At 34.3% G+C, this 10,057-nt stretch overlaps 3 protein-coding genes across 3 annotated transcripts in view; 1 reads left to right on the top strand and 2 right to left on the bottom strand.

Annotated features, from left to right (window-relative positions):
• The window catches only part of LOC106102148 (ATP-binding cassette sub-family A member 1-like), a 26,172-nt gene extending 18,989 nt beyond the window's left edge, over window positions 1-7,183 (bottom strand). Inside the window, exons 1-7 of the mRNA XM_013281558.1 lie at window positions 6,669-7,183; window positions 5,000-5,129; window positions 4,394-4,494; window positions 2,553-2,667; window positions 1,775-1,857; window positions 1,160-1,324; window positions 530-755 (exon numbers count right to left, since the gene is read on the bottom strand). Of these exons, the coding sequence (XP_013137012.1) occupies window positions 530-755; window positions 1,160-1,324; window positions 1,775-1,857; window positions 2,553-2,667; window positions 4,394-4,494; window positions 5,000-5,129; window positions 6,669-6,875 (1,027 nt within the window). The 5' untranslated portion in view covers window positions 6,876-7,183. The remainder of the gene's footprint in view (window positions 1-529; window positions 756-1,159; window positions 1,325-1,774; window positions 1,858-2,552; window positions 2,668-4,393; window positions 4,495-4,999; window positions 5,130-6,668) is intronic.
• A 398-nt stretch (window positions 7,184-7,581) lies between these two features.
• LOC106102287 (papilin-like) lies at window positions 7,582-9,126 on the top strand. Its single transcript, XM_013281713.1, has 3 exons — window positions 7,582-7,849; window positions 8,180-8,306; window positions 8,839-9,126. The coding sequence occupies exons 1-3, from the start codon at window positions 7,588-7,590 to the stop codon at window positions 9,032-9,034; spliced, it is 585 nt and encodes a 194-aa protein (XP_013137167.1). The 5' UTR covers window positions 7,582-7,587; the 3' UTR covers window positions 9,035-9,126.
• Window positions 9,127-9,468: 342 nt separating this feature from the next.
• The window catches only part of LOC106102147 (ATP-binding cassette sub-family A member 3-like), a 10,958-nt gene continuing 10,369 nt past the window's right edge, over window positions 9,469-10,057 (bottom strand). Inside the window, exons 28-29 of the mRNA XM_013281557.1 lie at window positions 9,855-9,934; window positions 9,469-9,657 (exon numbers count right to left, since the gene is read on the bottom strand). Coding sequence (XP_013137011.1) covers window positions 9,469-9,657; window positions 9,855-9,934 — 269 coding nt within the window. The remainder of the gene's footprint in view (window positions 9,658-9,854; window positions 9,935-10,057) is intronic.

Here is a 10,057-nt window from a genome sequence, read left to right as displayed (position 1 = left end):
GTTCTTAATATATTGTTTGTACCGGAACCAGCTTTTATTTAAATACAGTCCACTAGTAAAATCAGTAGAATCAGTTTTGAACATCAACAGTATCTTTCTTTTGGGAAGTCGGTCAATGAACTGACAAATGGAGGGGGGGAAAGCTATATAAGTGAATTTAACTCACTTCAAGTGTAAGGCATAACTTGATGGTAATCCTACTAATATTATAAATGTAAAAATTTAGATGGATGGATTTTAGTTTGTAGCTTAAACGGCTGAACTGATCTGGATGAAATTTGGCATAGATGTAGAACATAGTCTAGACACACATAGGCTTTTTTTAATACCACACGGATTTTTTACATTTCAATAAAATTTGTGACTATGTATCTCCATGTATACACTACAATGGCTAACAGTCGCATTCAAAAACTAGTTTGTCATATATCTTACTTATCCAAAGTTAATTACATCTCGGATGGTACCACGCCCTGTAACGCTAACGACACGCCCCTTTTTTCTAAATTCAAATAAAGACAAAACTTACTATTCTTGACGAGATAACTGCAAGCAAAGGCCATAGCTATCACACTGACGAAATGCAGCGCCAGCATCAGGCAGATCAAGCCAGTACTGGAGAGCAGCACTGGATTGGATGAGGCAGTGAGCAGCACGGCATTCACCATACAGTACACCACGCCCACCGGCACCACGTTCAGGAAGTGGGATAATGCCAACATATTACTGGAAACGCCCGCCATTTTGATTAATTCCTAGAAAAAAGAAATTATTTGTTGAATACCGTCGACACACAACAGTATGTAAACACTAGTTGTTCCTGTGCGGTTTTATCCGCATGAAATTGTAAAAACTTTATTATTTAAAATTTAATGTACATATGTCAAAATTCAAATGCTTTGAATGACAAAGACCTTTGCGATTGGCTAACAATTACCGTAACCTTGGCAATCTTGCTTCTTTACTGCTATTGGCTCATAGTTTTTGTCCCTTTCTCACATGACAATTTCTTCCAAATTATTTATGTTCTAAATTAAATAACGCGAATATATAGCCTATAGCGTGTCGTAAGTGTAGGCGTTTTATTAAAAAAAGTATTATTCCAAAACATGCAGTGATTGTGTGTTTACGTTTTATACATTACTATAGAAGTAAATACCTCAATACCAGTAGTCCGTTCATCCAGCAGTCTCGCCATGAGGAACACGAAGACCAGCAGCAAGGACAGCCAGCACAGCACCATCAACGCCTTCACCAGCACACCGATCACCATGTTCATGTTGGTGTTCGTCTTCACGAAAGGAAACTCTTGCAGGGTCACATTCTAGAACATGTAATGTCGCCGGTTTGATTTTTTTCATATTTACAAAATTTCATTAATCTCATGCATGCAAAAATTTACATAAACAGGTGTTAGAGTTCAATGGTTGAACGGATCTCGATGTTTACCATAGATGTAGAGGATAGTCTGGAAGAACATATACGCTACTTACTTTTTTTAAATACCATGCATACGGAGTCGCGTGCGAAGGTTAGTTTACTTATATTTCTTGTACCGTTTAGATAAACTCTAGGCATAGGGGGGATTCGAACCCTCGACCACGTGATCGCAAATTCGTACTTTTAACCATGAGACTATTGGCGTTTATATTCCTTTGCAAAATTTTATTTATAAATACTGCTATTCTCATTTGTGAAAGAGATTGAAAGCCACAGTTCAGTGTAGTTCTGAAGTTAAACTCGTTTCATGTGTTAATTTCTTTATGTAACTTACTTGTTTGACATCGACCCCCATCAATTGCAAATAGCTCGTGTCTATCGCCCATTGTAGATGCATAAATGTCTCGTATATTAACCCTGAAATGATTAAATAAATAAATAGAATAAAATAAAATAAAATATAGCAAAACAATATAATATAAAATAAAATAAAATATAACATTTAATCTTATCATCACTACAACACAATTTGGAATAAGAGAAAAAAAACACAACAAAGATATTAAAAAACTACTAATAAACACGTAATTACACGATCTCATTAATTGACCGACTTCCCAAAAGAAGGAGGTACTCAATTCGTCTGTATGTTTTTTTTTATTTTTTTTTATGTGTGTTATTTTATAAAAATATTTATGGATGCAGTTTTAGCCAAAACTGCTGTAGAAGTTTGGAGAACGATATTTCATAAAAAATCTACTTAATATTATATCCCTTAGTGTAGATTTAATAAAAATTTACACCGAAGGACTTCTAGTGTTTCACTTAAAGACTCTGAGTGCTGCATCAATCATACTAAAATTATAAATGCGAAAGTTTAGATGGATGTTTGTTAGAGTTTGTAGTCTAAACGGCTGAACGGATTTCCTTTAAATTTGGTAAAAACGTAGATAATAATCTGAAAGAAGACATAGGCTACACAATTTTGTTTTTTGTAATTCCACGTGGACGGAATCGCGGGCGTAAGGTAGTTCATCATATTTGTGACTAATATCGGATAATGTTTGAGCCAATTTCCGTGTCAGCATTTTACATGAGGGCAAAACACTCACCGAATGCTTGATGAGGTTCCATACTATCATCGAGCGGATTGTATATGTGTGTCATAAAATCTTTTTTCATACGAATGGTGTAGTTGAGGAGTTTAGGCCATTCCCCCGTCATGTTCTAAAAAAAAGACAAATATTAATAAGCCTTCTATTAATATAAGTATAATTTAAATCATGTTAAGTCAAAGTTATGAGAAAAAAGGCAATAAATCCATAAATTAATTCAGAAAATCGAATTAAAATTTGCATAAAATTTCATTACCTCTGTCTTATAAGTCTACACAACACGGTTATGTGATACACAAAAACAGTAATATAGATATTATAATCAGGACCATTAGGTTCATTTTACATTGGCCTGCAAGTTCAGTGAAGCAGATCCATAACCGCAAGGATGACATAGAAGCCAAGCATCGGTTCGCAGAAACAATTGATCGCGGATGTTTACTAGGGTTAGTTTCCACTGCCGAAACATTGAATCAAAGATATATTGTTCACTCAATTTATTCATATAGAACGAGAGAGAGCGTCGTATGTTTTATTATAATTGTGCCAACAGTGAGAGCAGTATTCGATATTCTTGAGTAACTGTCTGTTCTGAGAAACATACGATAAGTTCGCTACTGGATCCATTTCTGTGTAAGACAACTTTATGTTTGAAACGCTGTCATAAAGGTCATGCTACATTTCATTGAGCGAATGTATTATTGGTAACGGTAGGGTTACATGCAACTTAAGTACTAGCAGGTAAACTGGAATTCTACCTTAAGTAACAGTCGTTTACAACAATAGGGTGCAATATAAAATGGCTGTACGAAAATTTAAATTATTAAATTAGTTAATGATGCGTGCAATTCAAAATGAAATATTAAAATGATGTTGAACAGTAATGCGAATAAAGATGATCCTTGGATATCAGGTTAAATTGTGGTTGGTATTAAAAGAAAACTTATAAAAAAAGTTCGATATTGTAACCAAATAGCTTTAAAACTTTTTGGTCAAATTCAATAATTATATCGATGGGTGAAAGGCGTGTTTTAAGCGCCATTAGGTTAAATGTTCAGGAGAGATATTTAAAATTTAAAAAAAAGCATAAAAACAAATTCTGGAAACAATTTAAATTGAAAGATTTTCAGACGGGTTTTAGATTAAAATTACTATAGTTCTGCATACTTCATTATTTATTAACGACGCAGAAAAAATCACATATTCTGGATATATTACATGTAAGTCATTATCCCCTAAAATGGCGATTGCAATAAATAGCCTTTCACCCGTCAATATTTTAACATTATCCTTGAGTAACATTGGCTATAAAAAAAACTATATTTTTAGAAGCTATTTATATCTTTTCCCGATGGGAAGTGCTATTTTATGAGGTCACCGTCAGTGATATGTTTATAAAATAAAATTTAGTCAATAACAAGCACACAATGTAAACTAAACAATACACAAATGTTTTGACTACCATTGTAATAATACTTCTAAAGAGATAACAGTAATTTGAATCTTATGTCTTGGCAATAGAGTGTATTTCTATTCGTTGCATTATCGATCGGATGATGAATAAAGTCAAAATTACAGAACAACATAAAACTGCAACACTTGTATTATTATTTTTAATTAAAGTAGGTTTTTGTTAATTTATTAATATTTCCTTTAACTAACTACAATGTAGGCTTGCTCTAGGATATGGTTCACAATAGTCGAATAGCGGGATTAGAACCCTCGACCACAAGATCGGTAGTTTGTACCACAAGCTTTTAGTCTATTGGCTATTATATGGTTTTCAGCCAGAATCTTTGGTTTTGGTTGTTATATTTTAAGCTCCTTCTTATAGATACCTGAAATACGACGAGCGCTTGGTGATCATCAATATTGTTAAGGTAGTCGTTGAGATCTGCCTCATCTTGTATGGGGTAGTACCCGCTACCTTTTAAGGTAACTGGAGAGAAAGAAAACATTCATGTATTAATGTGTTAGGTTAGGAGACTGATTTTTTCATGTTCAATTTACGTAAATCCGAATGTTTAAATAGATGGATATTTGTTACTACATATATCCAGAATAACTTAACAGATATCTATGAAATTGGGCATAGATGACATATTTAGAAGACAGGCTACCAGTCATTTTATAAGATGCGGGCGACAGATTGTGTTTTTATTGAGTTTTATACTATTAAAGGTAATCTTTACCTATTTACACTTATGAATATGTATTGCTCTTTACAAATGGGGAAAGGGATTGGCTCCTGCAGCATAGGGGAACCTAGTGCAGGAGCCAAGGCTCTCATGAAATGTGTATATTTTTAAAGTGAAATAAAAAAGGATTTATTTATTATTTATTAACTTTACATTAAATTATGTTCTGAGAAATCCTATGAGCATCTGAACTGAGAGTTTTGGTAGCTATGTTAAAAAGGTTTAAATTGTTGACAAAATACTTACTAGGAAAATTCTTAAGACGGGACAATCCTAGTTTTCGGGCAACTTTATCCATAAGCTGGCCTGTGAGGTTGTTGTCTGGAGTGTAGAATAACAGCTGTGGCCCCTTAATGCTGTCTAGGGGCAGTGGCTCCTGTGAAAGCAATTTTTTACCTTGATTTTTAAGTTTATAAATTGTATTTTGTTAAATTCATTAACAATATTCTGATAAGGATTTTGTAATAAATGTTAGGTGCTAAAGATTTCACTATGTATTTTTGTGGCCTTCAATATAATTAATTACAAGTAATTGCAACAATGCTTAGTATTTTTTGTATATTTTACTCAAGTTGCAATGTTTGCAGTAAATCATAGATTCACAATCTTTTTATTCACTGTAACAATATCAAGTAATATACATACAAAATTCGAAAAACACAATATTACATAATGGGATTTAAATAAACCCAGGACCTGCAGTTTATAAGTCAAGGGCCAAAACCAGAAATTCTGAGCTAACAATACTCTTTGCTTGCTTGTCTTACTAATATTATAAAAGCGAAAGTTTCGATGGATGGAACTTTGTTAGAGTTTGTAGCCTAAACAGCTGAACTAATGGCAATGTAATTTGGCATAGCCATAGAGAATAGTCTTGGAGAACACTTAGGCTATTCATGTTTTTTTTTTAATTCCATGCAGATGGAGTCAAGGGGAAAAACTAGAATATACATAGATTAAGTTAACTAAGAAAAGCTCTCATTCATAAAAAAAAATTGTAGTTCTATTTGACTATAACAGTAGTTTACATACTAAATTGAGGGTAATATGAAAATAAACATTACAAATGGTTTTGCAGTAGTAATGGATATATGCCAAATTGGCATTGAAAAATCATGCAAGTATTCTTCCAAGTCTAGGAAAAGTAGTTTTAGACTTTAATAAAGCCTTGCCGATTTGTGTGCCATCATTGGCTCTGGGGTTTAAGCAATTGGCTTACAATCTACATGTTCTGGGTTTGAATTCAGTTCGAAAACCAATATGTTTTTAGAATTCCATATGTACATAACCAATAATCAAAACTAGGTTTAGGAGTGACAGCTACCATGAAAATTGCCACATTCAGTAGTTTTCATATCTATTTGCTATTTTTGAAGTCTTTAGGGGTAGGCAGCTGCCTAAGCATCGCCTGGTAATACTTATGTCTCTTTCAATTTTTCCACAATGGTAATTTTTTCTACGTGTAAGAAGGAAGTTAATAAGACTGAGAACACAATGTTTCGGAAAAAACAATATAGCTATGTTTTTGTATTCAACAAATCTATCTCATTGTTGTGTCTAAACAATTTGATTGTTGTTAATTCAATAAAATTGTATTATAACTTGTTTCTTCACATACTTTCAGACTAAATTAATGTATTAATAAATTTAAGTAACTTTTGGCCTGTATAAATTTTTTAGTCAAGTGGAGTAAGCCTATTTATCAGATAAAGATTAAAACTTGTTAATAACACTTTTGATCAAATAAAAGTACCACATATGGTTTTCTAAAATGTGTTACTTTTCCACACATAAAAATAAATAGCGTACCACTACTCATGTTCTGAATTATGCAAGCAAAGAATATTTACTAATTGATATTTCTCATAATACATTAACATTAACATAACATTAGTATAATAATTAATAAACTTACGGGCTTATATACATTGACGGAATTTTGAGTGTACATATGTACTGGCTGATTAATATAATCCTTGAATACATAAAGCAGAATGAAGAAGACAGCGGGGGAGATGAGTTCCACAGCTGTGCTGATGAACCTTCGCATCCTCACAACCAGATGCTTAAGCATCAACACCTTTAGAATACCGCTCATTTTTCTATCACCAACTTCTTTCATTTCAACACAATTGTAATCATGTTTATCACACTTATTTTTAATGCCCACGTGTAGTTAGGCAGTATTTATTTCAAAGTCAATTGTCCCTGTTTAAAAATTCCTTCGTAAAAATCATAAAATCTTTATAGTCGAAAATCTACTAAACATGTATTTAAGTGAAATTTAATGAGCTTTATTTATCAAGGCAATGTTTCTAAATAAACAGGATTAACAGTTAGTCTATTAGGACTATATAAAAACCTATAATTAATTACTGAAACACAGCTTTTACTTCTGCACTCACTCTTTCACCTACACATTTGACATTTTGCTTTTGACAAAACATTACCATTTGACAATGATCACAAATGACAATGACATTTGCATTTTGACATTAACATCAAAGAGTAGGTGAAACATTTTAACGATGAATGCGTGCAAAGAGTGAGTCGTCACCGTCGCCTTTTGGTCCTCAATGCTCATCCCTGCACCAGAACAAAATAGAACAGGAAAAGTTACACTTTTTATTAACAAGACAAGGATATTCTATACTATCTAAATTATTCTCTGCTTGCATCCATATTCAAACTAAGTATAATTTCATGTCATATTACCTATCATTCCTCCAATTAAATTACACATAACTAAAATCTTGATTAAACTTATGCATTACTAATTGACAAATCGAACTCAGATAAACGTTTCGAATCATTACGATTATGAACAATTTACCATGAAGCTTGTCTCGATATTTGTAATTATTTATGTAGTAAAACCAATTGAGGCCTGCAGAAGGCCCGTCATGTCCACCGGGGTGACTAAACCGCCGGGGGAGAGGGACTGGGAAAAATGGGATTTGCCGCCATATAACGAAGATTGGACCGGGTTTGTTAATTTATTAGGAACGAGAGAGATCAAGCAGAACAAAACGGCAGCCTATGATTCAGAAGAAGACCGTATAAAAGATGCACCAGGATTTCCCAGTAGATGGATGCGTATGACAACATTTCTATTTCAACCAATGTATCCACCATGGACGTTGCCAGCAGTTGATATAGGGCCAACCTAGAGGGGGTAGCTACCATTGATACGGTCGTATTCGATGTAGTTTTTAATTCTATTTTACATTTGTCGATCCTCTAGGAGGGGAAGGTAGCTGCCTCCGTACCTACTAATTGTAACGCCCATGGTAACCAAATTTTTTTTGGCCACTTACCAAAATACAAGTAAGCTGTAGATAGGGTCATCATCTCAGGTAATGGCCAAACTGGAGTAATTTCGCTCTTCGTGGACCATATGACTACATTTACCCAGCTTTTTTACAGATGTTGGGCCTGGTTTTCCTGGGCAGGATCCACCAGCAAAGTCTAAGGTTAATAATTACGTTGGCCAAGCTGCATATTGTCTGGATCCACATGATAGAGGAACTGGTAAAACAATGTGGTATTTACGGTAAGGCTTGTTAAAGGAAAAGGATCCGATTACTAATTTCTAGGTGATATTCAGATTTCTTGATTGAAATCAAGACGAAGGATGTTGGTGAACCGTTTCTTAGCTCATTGATTTTATAACTGTAGGTTTGAATTGCACCTTTCTTCAAATATCTAATACTTGGTACCAATGATCATAAGTTAAGAAACCATCATTAAGTAATTACGTTGTTAAACAAAACATTGTTAAATTTGTCTGTCCGCAAGAAGCGTTTGTTCAGAGTAATCAAAATGGCGTAACGGGTGGTCCAAATTTGCGCTAACGAAGTTTGCAGGCGACAACTGGTAAATAAATAAAATAGATGTCGCGATTATAATTTATCTTGAATAACAAAATTTATTTCTAATATAAAACTGTAGATTTTCTATTAGATATATTAAACGCAGACGTTTGTGAAGTAGGGGTGACCGCTCTAGACCCCTAACAAAAAATGGTAACTACTACATTTATCGTCACATTTTATATCGATACAGACACTTTTCGTGTTTTTCAGATGGTATTACGACAGCGTGCGAAGTCGCTGCAGAAGGTTTGTGTACTCCGGTTTCGGCGGTAATGCCAATCGGTTCATAAGCAAATTGGCATGCGAAAAGGACTGCAAGCACCCTCCAAGACCTTGCTGCGTCAATGAAGTATTGATTGACTTCGAAAAATTCTTAAACCCGCATGGGGAACCAAGCTTCGGGTAATTAATAACTGTTATATAATAGGTTTTCATGTAAGCACTTGTCAAAGCGAATCAGTGATTGTGATTTTTTTTAATAAATAAAATGTACTGAAGCTATAGACATAATTTATTTTTGCATCAAATAAACGTTATAAGATTAGTCATTCTCAAATAATGCTGCTTCAAAAAAGCGACATTAGTATCACCTTACATAATATTACTACAAGTACTGTGACCAGATCGTTGAACGTAGCATGTTGGTTTTCACTGTCGAAACAATTGTATAAAAATATATTGTCATCCCTCTAGGTGTTACCACAGTGGAAATTCACGGTAAACTATGTAGCTCGTTACACAATACTTACTCTAAAATTTATCACGCAACAGTCTTTGTAGTACCGAGCGCGCGTAAAAAAGGAGCAGCACATTGATTCCATGATTTTTCAAATGCGAAAGCTACCATGTCAGCGCTTGGCGCACAGTAAAGCGGTTGTCCTGCACGAATTGGATGAAGCCGTCCTCCAGGGTGCCGTCAAATACTGAGAAGTCCTCCACGATATCTTCAAACTCCTGCGACAGCCCGTAAACCTTGCAGTACACCTCGCTGTAGTGCAGCCGCGCCGCTACGATGTAACGCAGGCAGGTCTGGATAAAACAAGTTAATAGAACTATCAACCAATAAGCTTACTCTTACATTTACTCCACGCTACGAGAAAGATTTTACACCTGGCACTTTAGAACATTAGGTTCGGTGTCCGCTCCTATCAGCCGCACAAAATATTTTAATCTTTAAAAGTAGCTAAGTACTTCTGTTTCTACCATGTGAAAAATCAATAAGTTACCAGATGTTCATCCCTTAGAGGACTTTTGAATTCCTCTGCTAGCTTTTCTTTTAGCGTTTCAACTCGCGTCAATCCCGTATCTGGTATAAAAATAAATTTACTCAATAAGGACGAACCATTGCAGTCTTTTTTGGTCTATTATTCGGAAAATGGAAAGTTATTCGTTAAGTCGTATTTATTTTTATAACATAAGGTGGCAAACG

The sequence above is a fragment of the Papilio polytes genome, unplaced genomic scaffold (genome assembly GCF_000836215.1).
Source record: "Papilio polytes unplaced genomic scaffold, Ppol_1.0 DF823923.1, whole genome shotgun sequence".
NCBI lineage: Eukaryota > Metazoa > Arthropoda > Insecta > Lepidoptera > Papilionidae > Papilio > Papilio polytes.
Note: the sequence above shows the minus strand (reverse complement) of the source record. Positions and strands in the feature narration are given on the sequence as shown.